At 40.0% G+C, this 20,447-nt stretch overlaps 1 protein-coding gene across 4 annotated transcripts in view; it reads left to right on the top strand.

Annotated features, from left to right (window-relative positions):
- Positions 1-20,447, top strand: part of MCTP1 (multiple C2 and transmembrane domain containing 1) — an 862,717-nt gene that overhangs the window by 716,091 nt on the left and 126,179 nt on the right. For all 4 annotated transcript variants that reach the window (XM_075593230.1, XM_075593236.1, XM_075593222.1 and 1 more), the window contains one exon: positions 6,259-6,378. In XM_075593230.1, the coding sequence (XP_075449345.1) occupies positions 6,259-6,378 (120 nt within the window). The remainder of the gene's footprint in view (positions 1-6,258; positions 6,379-20,447) is intronic.

Raw genomic sequence — 20,447 nt, 5'->3', positions numbered from 1 at the left:
GGACCTTTCTCTATTTTTTTTTCTTCTTGCAGTGCGTGAATGCCCTGCAGGATTCTTTCTGCTGTGAAATAGTTGATGACTTGGTTTTAAATGCTGTGATCACTACTATCGTTATAACTTATTATTCTGTACAGCTGTGCAAAAGCAATTTCTTCATGTCTTTTATGTATGTTTACTAGAAGCTGCAGCATCAGAATATGTCTTAATCACTTCTGATTTCCAACAAAAGAACCTTTAGGCGTGCTGTAGTAGCTTGACATTTGCGTCATTCGCCAGTTCATCTGACATTGCTACACCAGCGAGATGAAGGTCTTTGGTATTAAATAATTATTCAGTGTTAATCAGTAATATAAATAGGTTGAACTGTTCTTGAATGCATGGTGAGCTCATTGTCATTCCAGGCACATTGCTGTTCCTTTACTTTCAATATTTTTACCAGGGAAGACAAAGTACAATTGGTTCATGAACGATATGAGGACAGTTTTCTTATTTACTAAAGCTAAGAATGTATAATATTGAAAATATATTGAAAGAAGAATTAGACAAGTAGCAAAATAACTAGGAAATGACCAGGATTTGTTGAAGCATTGTTGAAGCATTTCCCTGCCGTAAAGACTGCATGGGGATGCACAGAGGTGAGATTTTGGCCCACACTGACTAAGGATCTTTTTCAATGAATTCTAAAGCCGCTGATTGCGCTATGATTGGAAAAAAATCTTCCATTGACTTGAGTAGGAGTTTTTTCCGCGATCTGTGTCTTCAGAGCTTATTGAATAAGTCCTTTAGTCTTTCTGTACAGTAGGTGTATGACCCTTGAGATGCAATGCACTATGTAGATGTGTTCTTTTATCCTTTTGACTTACCTTTGCCTCCATGACATGCGCTCATAGCCTTTGGGACTTACTGGTTTGGTAATAAGTCTTGCACACAGATTGAAGGGGAAAGGCTTTACAACTGTCAATAGGCGCCAGGGTTGTCTTTATCTGGAGTCTGCATCAGTCTGACAGCCAAAAAAAACCCAAATCTTTATAAGTTGTGCTACTCTTTGTACCAAGAAAAACATTTTTAATAGATGTTCTATCTGTCATTGTCGTCAAAATGTATTTTTTTTGCCAGAGATAAACAGTATATTGTCTCGAAGAAGAGATGTACATGGTCTTTAAAGCTTGTCAATCTTCCAAAACAGTTGATAATAAGTAGTTTATTTCAATACATAGTATAGTATGATCATACTCATTCAAAATTCTACAAGACTCTCTCTGCCAGGGAGTGTCCAGGCAGCCTCTTTGTACATTTTTGATTCCTTTGTCTCAAACTGTTACTAGGCAGATTACACTAACCACTCCTTAATTCTTAAACCAATCATCTTACAGCTCATTAAACTTGGTTAGAACTGGCCTCAAAACAGCAATGAATAGTACCTGGTACCAACACTCTCCAGGAATGTGGGCGTTACTTTAGGCCCAGTCGTAAATCAACTTAGAAGCGAAATCTCTCATACACTCCACATACATTCTTTCACACAAAATGGAAACTGGACATGACTGACTTTACAAAATGGAAACTGAACATCACTTTCAATCCTTCTCCAGAGACCCCCACCAGTCCATTTCAATAATATATCAACAGTATCTTCATTTTAGCAATATTATTTTGTCAAGCTTTCAAAGAATCAGATCTGAAAATTGTTATTCTTTTTTCCCCCTAAAAAGCCAACTAGTCAGACACAATAAATAGTACAAATACTGTTGTGTGCATTTGCCACTCGGGTGAACACTGCTTCCCCACTTCCACCCCAATCTGCTACTACTGCTACTACTGCTACTACCCTTCCTATCCCTCCCTCTCTTTCTTTTCCTTCCTTTGAGGCTAACACTGTCCAGCTTTTTTCTCCCCTCCCTCTTAACATGGCGGTCATTTATTGCCCACCTACGTCTACTCATTCCCCTTCTGTCTTTCTCTCTCACGTTAAATACTGGCTCTCCTTCTTACTCTCCTCTGACCACCTGTTCTTTTCTTTGGGGACTTCAACTGCCATATTGATGACCCCTCTCTCCCTAGGGCTTCCCGCTTTCTCTCTCTAACCTCTCCTTTTGGCCTCCTCCAATGGACTGCAGCCAGCACGCACAAAAATGGCCACTACCTATACCTGGTTTTCACAAAAAGCTTTTCTCTCTCTAATTTTTCTATTTTACCCACTCCTCTCTCTGACCATCACATCATATAACTTTCTCCATCACTTCTCCCCTTCTCCACCTCGTTTCTGCAGAGACCTGTTTTCTATTAATCTACCAGCTCTTGATTCCACCTTGCACGCCTCCCTCTCTTCTCTCTGCTCCGCTACAAACTGGTCATGAAATACAACTCTGCCCTATCCTCCTCTCTTCATCTACATGCCCCTCTTTTTCTCTGCCATTCTAACCCCAGACCCTGGCTAAACTGCCAAACACACCTGCTCCATTCCTGGACTCGCTCCTCTGAATGCCTCTGGAGGAAATCTCCAAATCTCCCTGACTTCCTTTACTACAAATGTATTCTATCCTGTTTCAACTCTACCCTCTCCCAGGCTAAACAATCCTACTTTTTTTCACTAATTAAGACTCACGGGCCTAACAGACGCTGACTCTTCTCTGTCTGTAACTCTCTACTGAGACCACCATTTGTTATCTGTTTATTTTCCACCATTTTACCTGAGGACTTTGCTGACTATTTCAAGACAAAGGTGGATTCCATTCAGGACGTCATCCCCTCTGTATCCTGCTCACATTCTACACCTCTTCCTAACTCTCCTCCTGCCTTCCTTTACTCTTTTTCCTGTGTAACAAAGAAGTAAATGTCATTGATGATCTCTTCCTCCCCTCTACCACCTGCCCTCTTGACTCCATTCCCTCCTATCTCTTTAAACCTCTTGCTCCTACTCTAGTCCCTACACCCACACATATTTTCAACTGCTCCCACTACTCTACTACCTTTTCCACTTCCTTCAAGCATGCAACAGTTATACCGTTACTCATAAATAACAAGTTTGACCCTACCTGTCTCTCTAACTATCACCCTTCTGCCTCTAAACTCCTTGAACACCTTGTATTCTCTCACTTGCTCCATTTTCTCACCACCTATTCTCTCCTAGACCCCTACAATCCAGTTTCCGCACTGCTCAATCCACTGAAACAGCTCTCACCAAAATAACTAATTACCTCCATGCTGCCAAAGACAAGGGCCATTACACTCTTCTCATACTACTGGTCCTCTCTGCACCCTTTGATACTGTGCACCACCTTATTCTCTTTCGCATTCTCCATATCATTTGTATCCATAAGAGAACGCTATCCTGGATTTCCTCTTACTTTTCCCATTGTACTTTCAGTGACTCGTTTGCCAACACCTCCTCCTCTATTGATTTCTCTGTGGGCATACCCCAGGGGTCTGTCCTGGGACCTCTTCTCTTTACACACTCTCTCTATGTGACCGTATCATATTTCTTGGGTTCAATATCACCTCTATGCTTATGTTGCACTAATTTACATTTCAACCCCTGACGTTACATCTGCTGTACAGACCAAAGTCTCTGAATTTCTCTCCGCTACATCATCAGATGGACAGCCTTTGGGACAGTCGAAGGGCAGCTAAAGGGTGTGAGCCGTTTGCTGCTGTTCGCCGATGTTTGGTGATGTTAAATCTTCTCTATTTCAATCCCAATTTTCCAACTTTATCCGTCTATGAAAAGTCTGTGAATTGACTGTATAACCCTGTTCTTTTAATGTAACCATGTATTGTTATACTGTACCTCTGTGCCCAGGACATACTTGAAAACGAGAGGTAACTCTCAATGTATTACTTCCTGATAAAACATTTTTATAAATAAATAAATATTCACAATGTAGTTAAAAACTGTTGTTTTTGTCCTCTGTAACATTGCAAAGATACACCCTTTCCTCTGTTGCTCTTCTGCTAAAGCTTTAACACAGACCCTCATTCTCTCCCGTCTAGTCTATTGTAACCTTCTACTGTCTGGCCTTCTTGCCTCTCACCTGTCTCCCCTACAATCTATCCTATTTATTTATTTATAAAAATGTTTTACCAGGAAGTAATACATTGAGAGTTACCTCTCGTTTTCAAGTATGCCCATGGCATAGAGTTATGATGACAAATAATACATGGTTACAAATACATAGCTACATAAGTGAACAGGGTTATACATTATATACAAGACTTTGCATGCACAGTTAAAGATAATATATGTTATAGGCGTATGTAACAGTTACAGACCAGATTAAAATGGGAGACAGGTTTAGTTTTGAAAAAACGTAGACTGGTGGCGGATGTGAGAGTCTCTGGTAGATTGTTCCAGTTTTGGGGTGCACGGTAAGAGAAGGAGGAGCGGCCGGATACTTTGCTTAACCTTGGGACCATGAACAGTCTTTTGGAGTCAGATCTCAGATGATAAGTTCTGTATGTGGTATGGGTGAGCAGCTTGTTCAGATAGGTGGTAGCTTGCCCAGAAAGTATTTCAAGGCAAGACAGGAAAGATGAACTTTGCGCCTAGACTCAAGTGTTGACCAATCTAGTTTTTTGAGCATTTCGCAGTGATGTGTGTTGTAGTTGCATTGGAGAATGAGGTTCATGTTTGTGGTTTGGATTGCGTTTCGCTAATAAGTTAGTAGCACACCCCACAAAGTATTCATTGAATGCATTTGCAATGTCATTGGGATTTGTCAGAGTAGTATCTCCTAAGTGATATTACTTGGTTGTTGATGGATAGAAGGCTGGAATATATTGTTGATAACCTTCCAGAAGTTAGCTGGGTTTGATGTATTCTGGTGAAGATTGTCAGAGTAATATTGGGCTTTTGCCTGTCTTGTTTGCCTTGTGCACATATTTCACAGGCATCTGTACTTATTAAGATCCTTGGTAGTGCCAATTACTTTGTAGCTTTTCCACAAGGCATCCCTGAAATGGTAGAACGCTATAAGGTCAGTTGTAACCTGTGGCAGGTGGCCCCCCGTAATCTTATTCTGCGTAGTGGAGCATGGGTATCGCAGAGTTTTAAGAACTCGGATTGGAAATAGTCGAGCTCAGAATCGGGATCGGGAATTAAGTCAATTCTGTGCTAAGGGCAGCTGGTGAGGATAGCCAGAAACTTTTGTGGGTTAAAGTTTCTAAATGTTCTAGTGAGGAGAACATTAGGGCTTGATTGATCCTAAACACTTCTGCTAGAATCACTTTGCTCTCTCCTAATTCTGTCTCAGCGTCTCTCCTGCTGCAATCCCTCTCCTACTGTAGCTTCCTCTTAAATCCTGTATTATTTACAAAATTATCCTCCTCTCTTTTAAGGCTTTACACTCTTTGGCCTCTCCTTACAGCTCAGCCCTAATTTCTCGCTGCACACCTGCCCAATTCTTGTGTCCTGCTGAAGGATGTCTTCTGTCTACACCTTTTGTTTTAAATGCCAACTCCCGCCTAAAACCTTTCTCACTCACTGCCCACACCTCTGGAATGCCCTTCCCCTCAATATGCGACTGGCACTCTCTCCACCTTTAGGAGCTTTCTTAAAACACACCTCTTTAATGAAGCATGTGGATAGCTCCGCTGGCTGATACTATACATCTCATATGCACTGAACTTGGCCCCTTGCAGATGCACTTACCAGAACACCTCCTGTCTTTGTAAGTTCTCCCCACTTACCACTTAGATGGTAAGCTCATCGGGGTAGGGCTATATGAAAAGTATATTACTTTTTCATTTTATATAATTTTTTTACATTGGAATTTTTATTGAATGAAAATATTTGTACTATTAACATGCTTAAACATGTTTCATTCTTTTGGGATGTTAAACAGAGACAATTTCTTTTGATTTAATTGCTGGATCAAGTTATTGACTTAGCATACATCAAAGACAACTGTACTGATATGAATAATTGTTATGTATTGACAAGTGCAAATATTGGATTAATTGGCTATAATAAAAGCTATAATGATTCTAAAAATAACAACACAGACTTTGCAGTAGTTGAGCCCTGTTCGATTCCCTTTGTCAGCTCCTTGTGACCATGAACAAGTCACTTTATCTCCCTGTGCCTTAGGCACCAAAATTAGATTGTAAGCTGTATGGGCCAGGGACTTATTGTGTCTGCCTGATTCTATGTACAGTGCTACATACACTGTCTGCGCTAGGGGGGAAATATTGTTATACTAATTGATCAGCATGATAACATTTCTTCGGCACAATTTAATGCCATATTTTTTATTTCCCCAGATTTTTCTCCTTGTAGTTTGGAACTTCGAGCTGTATATGATACCACTTGCTTTGTTACTGTTACTGGCTTGGAACTACTTCCTAATAATGTCTGGGAAGGAGAACAGGACCCAGGATACGGTGAGTCTTCCGAATGTTCTATTCATCCTCCTGTCTCCTAGAACTATTGTATTAGATGCTATATATTTAGAAAATTACACAAGATTTCCATTGAAGCAAAGAGACCACTAAATATATTAGTTACAAAAGAACATTCATAGTTACATAGTTACACAATATAAAACAATAATGTCTACATTGGAGAAAAATCCCCCCCCCCCCCCATTAATTTCTAATTCTGCTGCGGGATATGTACAGTGTATATTCGGAGGTATAATAAACTACTTGGGGGCATGATGGAAATGTGTTCTTTCTCCTGTATTTATACACTGGGAGTTTCTTTGCAAACAGTTAATGCTAAGCAGTGCAGCACACTGTAATAGCATAGAAATAAATGCAGAATATAATAAGGAATATAGATGTACGATTGTTCATAGTTCAGCAGCACACAATATATTTAGGAACAGTCTTGAACATCTTATTTTTCCAGTCAATCCCCAGTTTAGGCACATATTTTAATTAATTGGAGTAACATCATGATACAGCAGCAGAGAAGTATTGTGCAGTGCCAAAAATAGAGACATCTTAATATCTTTACTGGCTGTTCAGTTTGCTAGCCACAGGCATAAACTAGATAGCAGTCACAGATAGTTCCTGCTATTATGATTGTAGCAATGTTGGAGGTTTTATTAGATATGAGCATATGGCTGAATTGTACAGTAACTGCCCTCTAAAGCACGGTAATAATCTACAGCAGAATTCATCCCCACAGCACAACAGTCTTGGATAATGTACAATAAGCTGCAATTATTGGAAGTAACACAATGTTTTTGGGGGTCTTTATTCTGCACACAGAAGAAGCTGTACATAAGTGCTTGGCAATCAGTGTTGGAGTCTTAATATGTAATGTTGCTTTAACACTTTCAGTGTATTGAGATTCTCAACTACTATTATTTACATATATTTAAATCAACAACTGAAGCTTCTTTATGCTTGGCAATCAGATTCTAAAAAAAAGTGTGTTTCCAAACCTTTTTTTTTCCCTGTCCATATACTGTAAGCTATATTCTAATACTTAAACATTTTTGAATATCAGTTTTAGTTTTATAGTTTTTTTCCCTGAACAGAACTCTGAACATAAACCTTTTAGCATTTATTTTTTTAGGTCATAAGTAACCCAATATGCCGTGTTTCTGCGCTCTATTAGATTGCAAAAACCGGTGGCAGCATTTGTGACAAACCCAGGTTGTCTGTTGAGTGACTCTAGTTATTTGGCAAGCAAATCATTTCTTAGTGTATATAAAAAGGTATCCACTGCACCAAAGGAAAAAATAATACAAACCACTGTGCAGCACCTTTAATGCAGAGGCTCGAACACTGAATCATTTTCATAAATCAGAAGTGAAACATGAAAATGTCAACTTAATCAAGCATTTAAATTTTATTAATCAGGCCTAATTTTTATGAGTGCAAATAATCGGTGAAGCCGGACAAATTTGTTCTAGACTGCATAAGAAACATCATTTTAATATTTAATGGGCTGATGAATTTAAATGGAGAATTATCTTTATGAAACATGGTCTTTATAATTCGCCATTAAATGAGAAATGAAGAAATCAACATAAATCTTACATAAAGGTTGCTTAACTAAGTGTTGGCACTATAAATATTACAAGTGTATTAGACACTAATTTAGCCATCATACTGCACACTACATAAAGAAGGAATGCATGGTTATACTGATTTCATCTACTAGAATATACAGCAAGGCACTGCTTAATATTCTGAATATATATATATATATATATATATATATATATATATATAACACACACACACACACACACACACACACACACACACACACACACACACACACACACACACACACACACACACACACACACACACACACACACACACACACACACACACACACACACACACACACACACACACACACACACACACACACACACACACACTTTAAGTTATGGTGGGTGCAAAAGGTGACAAAAAAACTCCACCATTAGCATATAGCCAATAAACAATATCACTTGTGAGCACATTCACATGTCTTAGACAGGTCTGCAACCCTGCCTTTCACCATTATCGCCAAGCATACAGTGCTTCCACTGCAGCAAGGGATTCTGGGAAATTACATGCAAATGAGCACACAATGTGTCACCTTTTGCCTGAAATCCATTTACATGTCAGTGAGTGGTTTGACAGGCTTTGCATCTAACCCCATGCTGTGCTTAAAAGCTGTGTGAACAGCAGGACATTTGCTTATATGGGTTCCATGTAAATGGATTTCAGGCAATCATTGTTGAAATATGATGTAGAAAGGAAGGTGTCCTTGGAGAAAAAGAAAAGGGAAATAATTGTAAAAAAAAAAAAGAGTTCAGTCTAGATAGAAGAGCTGGTTGAGAGCAGGTAAGGGAAGTTACAGAGGCTTCATGTCTCCCCCGGTATTTCATTTAAATGCCTTGGGGAAGAGCGTGGGGCCTCTGTAAACCGCCCCCACCCCCCCAGGAAAATCCAAGGGCATTCCCCCCAGTTTGCGCACCCCTGCTCTGAGTGATAATAAATGGGGGATTACCACTGTAACACAGATAATGTTTGTGTGTTTAATCCTAGTGGAAGTGTTACTGTTGCTTCTGGATACACTGTACTGTATATGTAAAATAAAATAGTAAGTAGTTTGCATTGCAACAGCACAGAACTGCATTAGCTATTGTGGTAATTGAAAACACATTTACAAAGGGCTAATCAGACTTGTTAAATTAAGTGATACAAATAAAAAAATATGGATTTACTGTAAATGTGCAATATTTACTGCATTGAGCATTATATATATATATATATATATATATATATATATATATATATATATATATATATATATATATATACTGAATTATGCACAAACATATATAAGGTAACTCTAGATTTGCAGTGATTAAAAACACTACAAAATAATTTGTTGACTAAAATATTTTACTAGGAAATGTACATTGTTCACACTTAGACTCCAGCATATACACGCGTTCATTTGAACTTTGATACATTTCGTACGTTACGATAGAGATCTTCGGTTACAATATTGTGAGAGACAAGTGATTTATCCTATGTCAGACACGCTAATGGTCCAGGGAGGATTTGAACCCAGAAACTGGTGTATTGAAGACTAACAACCTACAGTAGCTCTATAGCTCCTCCCTTATTCATTACTGTTTCTCCAATTAAAATGGCCATCAGGTCAAATGCACACGCTAAAGAAAAATGTGAGTAATTTTGCAGCAGAGAAAAATAGCTCCATTTGAGGTGATTTAGCCAATCCAAATATGGAAGTGCTTGCAGATGCCAGAACATAGGTGTTTCAAATCTACTACTTGAATATGCAACTTTGAATATGCAACTTAGAATAGAGATGATAATAATAAATACTGCTTGGAAGGCCAGAAAGTGATGCAAGCATAACACTGACACGTCTGTGCACTTTTTTCTTTTGCTATGGGGTTTCATTTTTTATTTTCGCACAAGTACAGTACCTTGTATCTAAAACATGATCAATATTTTCAAGGCAAATGCATACAAATAGTATACATTTGCAGATGCATATGAATTGCTGTAATCAAATAAAAGCCCAGTGCAGTATTTTTTGTGCATTGGGATGTGCTGCTGACTCCTTCAGCACTGCAAGGGTGATGTTTTAAGGTCATCAGATAGCAATATTTGGAAAATAATGCTTATGGCATATACTTATAGGTACACAAATTAATGACACAACCTGAATTAGCTATGGTTTGTTCTTGGAATGCTTGAGCAGCTGAGCGCTATGTGAATATCGAGCTGACATTAGTCCAAAGGTTACACGTCATTCCCTTCACACAACAGTATTTACTTTAAAAGCGTTACAGAAATGCCTATTGCAACGTTAATAGGAACGTAGCTGTTGATAACATCAGGCTTTATGCAATAAGTGCCATTCATCAGAAGTCATCAGATGTCCACATTAAAGCCACATCTCCTATTAAAAAAATCAGTGAATTACAATAGTCACTAAGCAGCAGGAGAAATGTATTCTGCACACAAGTGTATTTGAGTGTCAATGACAAAATCAGGCCATTTAAAGCAGTAAAGCACAATAATAATGCTTTTTTTCATAGTGTGTTATGTTTTGTACTTCAATATATTCACCTTCTTTCCCAGGCTCTCACACTAATTATTATTACATCTAGTGGTTTGGTTATCTTGATGATTGTGTTAGCTGCGATACACCAAGGTCACATTTTATATGTTTCAAATTATAGTAAGAAAGTATTGTTTTGTATGTTCACTGCATTTCAAATCAATCCGTTTATTAGATCTCCTTTTTGTTCCTGGAACACCATCAGACAGGGATTTTTAAATGAGGCTGTTCTTCTGAAAGCAACGTTTATCTTAATACAGAGATGTGACTTATGGAAGTGAATACAATGATACTACAGAACAGGAGCTGTGGAATAATGTACTCATATATATCACATACAGTATAGGGAATCCGTGCAAACATTAGGCAGAGGAAGTTAAAGTGATTTTGCTAAGGTCACACACAGTTGCTCTGGATTTCCATCAAGATGTCCAACGCCAAAGGCTATTGCCTTAAACCCTCTGCTGCCAAAGGGGTCAGCAAGAGAGGTACCTAGTACTTTGCTTGTGGAGGAGGTGCTACTATTATGCACATCCCCTATTCCTTTCTAATGCGTGATTATGCTTGTGCAATGGATCACAATTTATAACAGTCTTTCATGCTATAAAGTCCCAAAAACACAGGTCAGATTTGTAAGAGAAAAAAAAGCAGATGTTCAGGTCATAACAATGCACCTCAACACAGCTGCAGAAAGCTGTTTGACAAAAGGCTTATGTAGTTTCACCTGAAGGTGCTATAGATTGACCTGAAAAACGAGGGTAGCTTTCAGCATCCCCAGCCCATCGATATTCAATACGTCCTCATGACATGTACAGTATACACATAAGCGTTGTAAATCCAATGACACACAAACACATGTTGCGGTTAGTGGATGCAAAGTTAGAAGAATGATCCTAATGAACTCCAGAGCAAGCCGCAGAAAGCATTTCCAGTCAAACTGCTTTGTACACCCGGGTTGGAAATGTCAGTGTGGTTTGTAACATGTCCAAATAATAACATCTGCTTTCATGGTGTACACTGCAGAAACATGAAGCACAATATGTAGATTTAAGTCATTTAATTTAAAGGCTTTCATTCTTTTTCATTTTATTAATAATTTACGTTGGTACATCTCATTAAATGAAAGCTTCACTGTAGGGCTTATTTAAAAATTAAGTGATTCCAGCATAAGGCAGCTCTGTGCTACTCACTTTCAACTTTACTTTTGAGCTAAAGCAGCATAGCAATCTTTAGATAAACAGCTGTTTACAGCAAGTGTTTATTTCTACACCCTAGGAAGAAAAAAAACAATGACACTGCATAACTATTGGTGACGTACAATATATTGTAGCATATGATGGTTTCTTAGTCATTCTTGAACACAACTAAGCAGACCTACACAGGTGCGCCGACGAGTATTCTAAAACGTGCCTTGGAAAATCTGGGGCAATCACCAACAAGACCCAGGTACATGCTGGGTACATGATGCAACATTTCAGTGACATTTCTGTAGACAGACTAATGGCCCATCGGATTAACACAGTGGGGGTCCCTGGCAGTCCCATTCAAACTGGGACTGCCCCCTCTGTAGTGCATTCAAACTGAATGGGACTGTCAGGGACCCCTGCTGTGTTAATCCGATGGGCCATTAGTCTTTCTGCAGAAATGTCACTGAAATGTTGCAGAATGTACCCAACATGCACCTGGGTCTTGTTGGTGACAGCCCCAGATTTTCCAAGGCAAGTTTTAGAATACTCGTCGGCGCACCTGTATTTTATATTGAGTGTGGGTGCTTTTTAGAAAAAAAAAATTGTTGTAGGTCCTGGTTTAGAGTGGTAATGTGTATTTGTAATATTAAAGATTACATTTTCTACTATATTTTTTCCTTTTCACATTATTGTTTTAATGTTTTCATTTGAAAAAGTTCAATACTTTGTAGTGACAAAGGTGATGATGGACTCACTAATAGTTTGTCTTAAGTAACATACAGCAGGAATTGCTTCTATTGTTCCAGCTGCTTCTCAGAAACAGTTCCTGCGCTCCTCACGCAGACACAGACACCCAATCAATTATTTCACAAGGTAACCAACAAGTGTGTTAAAATACCTGGACCGGGGGCTACATATATACACATATTATGTAGAGGGAAAGAGTTTGAAACCGCGTACACTCTGACTCACAATCAAGGTAACCTAATAAAGCCGGCTAATAAAAGTAAAATCTAACTTGTCAGCGGTGCTTCAGGGCAAGAGAATAATATGTAAAGAACAGAAAAAGAAACCCTAAAGAGGCACTCAGGTTTATATATATATAGATATAATACCTTTGGGAAGTATGGTTTGCTTATTTTATCATATTAAAACATACATTAGCCTAATCATCTTGGAGAGGCTCAGCAAGCTACAATATTATTAGGCTTTTATTTGTAAAGCGCCAACATATTCAGCAGCGTGGTACAATGGGGGTACAGGGATTTGGTAATTACATAAACAGTTACACACAACTAGGGACAAGAATGCACAAACAGATACAAAAGGTAATGAGTGCCCTGCTCGCGAGAACTTTCAATATGAGAGATACTCTGTCAGGAAATCCCTCCTGCTGCCCTCTTTCACAGGTGCAGTTCTGTACTGGGTGTTTAGTGTTCTTGTTGAATGTTGGACCTCTATCTTGCACTTCTATTTTCCTTTCCCGCTGATAATATAGGACATACCCACTATAATTTATTGAGGCCGAGTGCAAAAACATGCAAGTAGCCACAACTGCTTCGTAATATCGTGCAGCAACCAGACACTCACTTTCTCCCCCCTTTCACAAGAGTTGAGGGGGAGAATGGGAGAAACATGACACACAAAAATGTTCAACATTTCAGTTGAGTGTTTCCAGAGTGTAGCTCTGAGGGACCGCCAAGTCTAGTATATGGGGGAACGCCAGAAACAATGTGAAGTAGAGGATTTCTGCTTTCAGTTTTTTTTAAATGACTACGGCTGACACAGAAGCTTTTAATAGTGTATTAGTAATGTATCTTTTTTTCGGTTAAGCTGGCTTGAGGGATGGTTAAAGCACAATTGAAACAAATACAGATGTAGCAAGACTAAGGCTGCGTCCACAGGACTGCAGCCGTGCTGAGGCGCCTTGGTCCGCGCGCCGTCCGGGGGCGTGTCGGGGGGCGGGCCAGTGACATCACGGAGCTGGTTGGCCCTCATTGGGCGAACCGCTCGCGTAACCGGCCCTGCGCTCCCTTGAGCGCTTGAATTTAACATTTTGGTAAGACTTACGCTTCCGCGCACTTGCGGAAGCGAGCCCCTGCTAAAGCCGCTCTCATTACGGCTGCAGGGGCTCAGTGCCGAGTGTGAGCGCACCTCAGCACGGGTCAGCGCATAAGCGCTGACCCTGGACGCAGCCTTAACGTCTTTAGTGCTGCGGCCGCAGTGGTCGCAGCACCAAAGGATTAACTCTGCGAGGAGTCCAAATGAGAAGCATGGTCCCCCGGTAACAATATTGCGGCAGGCACTGCCACAACGCAGCAGACTTTTGCTTGTGTCTTACTACATCTGTACTGTGCCGTGATCTCCTTCTAGAACGAGGAGGAAAACGGAGCATGGTTGTGTCTACAAAAGTGTAGTGGGCACATTCATTTTTCAAGCTCGTCTTCTGATGTGCTTTTCCTTTGTAACACTGGAATGAGTTCAATTAACTACAGAGGTCGGGAGCTTGTAAAGCTATGTTTTAGGTTTTAAGTGGGTTTGACGTGTAGTGGGTTTATTAATACTCTCAAGTGTTACTGCTATTTCGCAGTCCGAGGGGCAATGAGCTTGGTGTGTTTAAGATCTATGAGAAATTATGTGAGTGAGTTCACTGGGTTTCACTTTGAACGCTACAGTACAACCGCACCAGTCACACCCAACAAAACACTCCCCCGTTTTATGCATGCCCTTTTTATTTACAATCCCCCATATCAGTCTCTGATTTCACTCTTCCAAAATTCCCATATCATTCTGCATTAAATACCAAATATACTGTTCTACTTTCGTTCACAGATCTGCACTCTTTTGCTCTCTTGCCTTCTCTCTCCCTCACATTTCTGCTTAAACCCTGTCTCACTTATTGCACCCTTTCTCTGGAACTCTCTTTTGATTGTGTTTGTCAGGCTCACACTCTTTTCCCATTTCCAGCTGAAAAGCCGCCCTTTAAAGGAAGCATTTCCAGACCATGCAACTTCCAAAACCTACAACTTTAGCGCAACAAATGAATCCACATTCCCTGCTATAAACTTTGCACTTATATTTATTCCTACTGTTGCTATCACTAGATTATAATCTCTTTTGGGCGGAATTCCTTTTTCCTTATATTTATACTCCTGCTTATTGTTCTGATTGTAGATGAGACAATCATTCCCCGCTCTTACTGTAATGCCCTGTGCACAAGGTTGGCATTTAGGTACAAAATACTAAGACATGTGGCAGGTAACATCTAAACTATTCTATTATCTCCAGGAACAAATACATGACTTCATAGTACAAACATGTCAATGGTTCTGCTATATAGAATTAGAAACCACAACCCTTGGACAACGACTTTTGACCCTTCCACCAACCTCAATAAACACAGACACCTTTTATTTAATTTGGGTTCCCAATATCCCTGGCCCTAGTCAGCACGTAGCCCAAAACCTGTCAATCTGACCATGCTCACCGCTGCTCTTGGCCCCGTGAGCACTCTTGTTTCCAGAACCCCCGCGGTCCCTTTTAGGAGGACAACTTAAGGCCTTGAACCCCTAACATTCCTCCATACTACCAAGCTGGAAAAAACTGACCACCCCTCCAGCTGTGACAAACGTGACACCAACAACCATCACGTTTCAAAAAACACCCTTGTCAGTTCACAGTACCATTTTTTTTGCACTTTCCTTTTTTAGCTATAATTCCTTCTATTTTTTTAAAAATTATTTTAAATATACATATCATTCATTAAACAAAATGCAACAAATACAATACAACAGTTAATGCAATAAAATGTACCCTTCATAACCTGCAAAAGGAGGGAGGTGGGCAGGAACCTTTTGGGGAGCAGGAAGAGAAAGAGGCAACCACCTCTTAAATAACGTACCCCTTTCCCTCCTCCTATTCCTCCCCTCACAGTTAACCCCTTCCTCCAGGGTCCCTCGGGCCAATGGTCATGTTACCCCCGCCCCTATTGGTCAGGGTTCTCTATACTCAAAATATTTATTGATGTGATCTTTAAACAGTGATGTAATGAAATAATGACTTGACATCATGCTCACAATTAAATCATTGCAATTGGAAGGAAAGTAAATGGTGCAGGTACACTGCAACAAAAGGATGGGGGGAAGGGTTGATACTTTAAATGCTTTCACTTTGGCCATAAAAGAGATGACATGCAATATCTTTGTGCTGTCTTTGTATGTATTTTAAAATGTCATCTGTATTAGTTTTACATTCAAGGAACAGAAACAAGCATCCGTTTCCTTCAAGACCTTCTACCAGTATGTGGCATATAAGTCTGTGACAAGTGACATTACAGAAGGTCATGTCACTTTTAACTGCTTGCATTAAATCTGTCTGATTTCCCCTGTGCCCTTCCTTTGTTTGATTAATACTACTTGATTCCAACCGAGATATAGGAAAACATCAATTTAAAGGGAAAAACTGCACAGCCAATTTGCTTTAAGAAAATAGTAATTTGGTATATGTACTTTTAGAGAGAGCTGTCTGGAGTACTGTACACGGTGTACTCATTTCACCCTGTGTGCATACTGTATGTTCCTGAGAGGCTTCGTCCAGCAGGTGGCGCAGGTTTCCAGTACTAAAAGGGTTAGAGTAGACCGCAGTCCGACAGAGATGACCAAAACCACTCTCTAGTGCAGGGGTGCTCAACTCCAGTCCTCAAGTCTTTCTCTCTCCCCCCCCCCCCCTCCAACAGGTCAGGTTTTCAGGATATCCCAGCACTGGTGGTTCAATCAGCACAGGTGGCTCAATTACTGATTGAGCCACCTGTGCTGAAGCAGGGATTGATTGAGCCACCTGTGCTGAAGCAGGGATATCCTGACAATCTGACCTGTTGGGGGGGGGGGGGGGGCTTGAGGACTGGAGTTGAGTTAGGAATAAAATTTGTTCAGACTCATGTAAAATGGAATGAAGTAAGTACAAAAGGCACAGTAATTTCTCATTCCCCATAATACAGTGTATGTCATTTCAGTAATTCCTCAGATCGTCCCTTTTTGCTTTCAAAATAAATAAATGCCCCTTTCTACTGATTGCCCCAGGTCATCGACTTCAAGTCTCTGGTGCAAATCCGCACGCACTTTCTCCCCCCTTCTTTAGAAATATAGACTCAACATTTTGGGCCACCCTCATGCTTGCCAATTGTTCCAAATAAATTGAATATCTAAAGCACAGTTGAATATTACCCTATATATTTATTTAACAATATTTGTGCTGACCTTGCTCCAGCAAATCCTAAGCACTGATATACCCATGGACCCATGACTTTTTCTCTTAAACAGGCCACCCCAGAACCTATCACGAGCCGAAAACAAACGACAGTAATCACGCGCATAGCTACAGCTACCAGATGTACGATAGCCAGCCTCTGGAAACAAAATATAATACTAACATTACCTAACACTAGGAATAAAGTATGGTTTATCTGTCAGATGAAAAGATGACCAGCTTGCTGAATGATACATGACAAAAATGTCAAAATGTTTGGCTTGGCCAAGCCGGAAGTCCGCATGTAAATTTGGGTTCATCACTCACATAGGGCCCCTCGTTCCTGCCTCCCGTCTAAGCTTCCATCCCAGTGCGATAGAACGGAATGTAAGTAAGCGCCTTACAGTGGTCCACCGACTGGTTCCTATGCCATCGAAGGTCCAATGATAATCTATGTGAAGTACAAACTATATAATAAAATCTATGTATTTTACCCCTGTGATGTAAAGGCACACCCCCCCCCCCCCATTATTATTATTTCTGTACCCTCCCCTCGTATGTATGTTATTTCTTTTGAAATCCCCACTAAAAGCTAAGTTGAATATATATAGTTCTTCACTACAGTCACAGGCAGGAACCCAAAGCAGCTGGGGAGCTCTTCTGAGGGGGCAGAGTAGGATCGACAAGATGGCTTGGTGAAGAGGCTTACAAGGGAGTACGATGCAAGGCCTTGGAGTTATAATGATCCTGTCGGGCACCTGGCTGCTTGAGAAATTGATGCCCTATGGAAAAGAGTGTTGTCTGCTGTGAATGACACACTGCATATGCAGGCAACATGCTGCTAGCCCTCCGTTCTACCTTATGGCCGCACTTCAACAGAATATAAAAGCGCGACTAGAAAGGAAATAGCAGCAACTAATTGCTGAGATGGTACAGTAGGGCGCAATGTACAGTATTCTGGAGCATACTGCTGCCTCCTTCAGCAGACAATGGTGGCTCATGCTGGAGGGACATTTTGTTTACAGGTCTATAGTTCCTGTCCAAACAAGGATTTTGTATTGCTCTTGTTATTGGACTGGCCACAAATATAACTGGCAGCCCTAGGAATCCTCACCAAGACAATGATTATGTAGAAACAAATACATATTAATTCCTGACTGACTGGAACTCTGTACAAATTTGTGTCTCCCGTGTGGAAAAAAAAGGGTTAGCACTGTTTAGAAAATCTTACAAATCTGAATTGGACACTGTTGTATATTTTTACTATCCCAACAAAAAGGTGCCAGGTGTTCATCTTTCTATATCTACAGTTAACATTGAAAATACATATTAGTCTGTTGTTTTCATATACAAGTGGAGTTAAAACCTCTTGTAAATGGAGCAGATATCAATGTACAGTAGATTTGTGGGTAAAATAGCCTGCACTTTTAGTCAACACTGAAACTGTCATTCCCAGCCAGCTCCATACTACATTTACTGTAAGAACTGTACCATTCCTTAACTCTATGGGGTCTGACAGAAGACTCAATGTTTCTCCACTTTAATGATCAATGAAAACAGTTACAAAAAGAGCCACGTTCAGTGACAAAAATAACTTCATCTAGTCCCCTTGTATATTGCCAAGCTACAAGATCATCTCTGGCTGCCATTTCATTTACTAGCTTCACAGAAAGAACCACATTTTTTTTTTTTTTTTACCCCTGAAGGTCTTAAGAGGTGATTTAAATAACCTTCTTACCACAGATAAGATGGACAGGAGGCGCACACTGCATTATAATGTGAAGCGTGTATCCTTGATCTATCATACAGAGGTGAACCAGTGCATTTATCCTTCAGGTCAGGGCCTGTAAAGCTCCCTGGATAAGTATTTGAAAGACTTTAAAGACCATGCCAGCTTCTCAGCATGCATCCGAAGCCAGTGTCTGAAAGAGTCGCCTATTAAAGGCACCTGGATGGAACAAATGAAAACAGGCACAATGAATGGGGGCAATTTTATCAAACTGTTGCCACTGTAGTAATTACTACAATTTTGCTACTGGAGTGTCGTCAAAAGTGAACTTACATTTATTTGGTTCTGTTTTAAAAATTGCTTATGCTGTCCAATTTAATTCTGATCACCTACAGCAGGGGCGGGCAACTCCAGTACTCAAGAGCTACCAACAGGTCAGGTTTTTCAGGATATCCCTGCTTCAGCACAGGTGGCTCAATCAGTGGCTCAGTCGAAGACTGAAGCAGGGATGAAGCAGGAAACCTAACCTGTTTGTAGCCCTTGAGGAGACGTATTCCCCCAGGTCAGTGATTTTATAAATATCGACTTTCCAACTTGGTGATCAGTAGGGGGGTTCCACCTGTCTAATTATTTGAGCGGCAGGTGGGGAGGTCCACTGGTCTGATAGTTGAGTGGGGGAGGTGTTAACGGAACCGACTAATTATGGTGAGATCCGCAGGTTCGATTGGATGAGTCCACAGGACTGATTATATTGATGGAGTCCCCAAGCTTAATTATTTAAGGGGGATGATCCGCTGGCATTATTAGTTGAACAAGAGTGGAGGCTCCATGGGCCTGATTAGTGGTCTGGACACACAATTACTTGAGTGTGGGGGGATGTCCATGGGCATTCTTAGTTGTGAGGTTGGAAAGGTATATGGGCACAATTAGTTGATCGTTCACAGGCCATTGGTGGAGTAAGCAGATTTTGCTTATAATAGTAATATTCCCTCTGGCCTATAAAGCCCCGGGTGGGTTAAACTCCTCTACCCATAGAGTTAATGGCCAGGTAATGCCCTGATCTGAGGGTATTATTACTTAGTTCGGTTTTATTGGTGTGGATTTGCTAGGCCTTATAGTCCAAATCTCCAAAACTATTATATGTACCTCAATTAATGAAAACTATTTATCAATAGTGAGATGATGTTACATTTATGTTCTGAAGTCAAATGAACTTTAACTACCTACCTAGCATTATTTAAGGGTCTGTTTGACCGTTTTTAACCCTATGTCTGCTGCTATCGTATAATTTGCTCTCCAATCTATGATAAGTCCCAGGGAAATTTGCATTGCAATGATTAAAAATGGTTACTTAGTTAAAATACCACTACAGTTTAGAAGAAGAAAACATCCTTCTGAAAAGGATTGTTAAAAGACATTTTAATCTCCTCCAAAAAAAGTGAGAGTACAACTTAAAAATGCATATAAACGTTCATTTTAGACTTGATGAGATTTCGTAACAGAGTACATTAAATGACCGTGACCTCCAGGAAGCACTTCCAGGTCAGACCTCACAAACATCTTGACATGACTGAGGTATTACCACTGGAAACATAGTTTTGGGCCCAATGCCAATAAAGAAAAAAAGGATAAATTGTACATGACATGTAAACATTATGAAAGTATCATTTATTGTTTTTTCAATTAAACATGAATCGCTCCCTTGCTCATATATAAAATTCTGTTCAAGGACCAA

The sequence above is a fragment of the Ascaphus truei genome, chromosome 1 (genome assembly GCF_040206685.1).
Source record: "Ascaphus truei isolate aAscTru1 chromosome 1, aAscTru1.hap1, whole genome shotgun sequence".
Lineage (NCBI taxonomy): Eukaryota > Metazoa > Chordata > Amphibia > Anura > Ascaphidae > Ascaphus > Ascaphus truei.
This window is presented reverse-complemented; position numbering and strand designations above follow the sequence as displayed.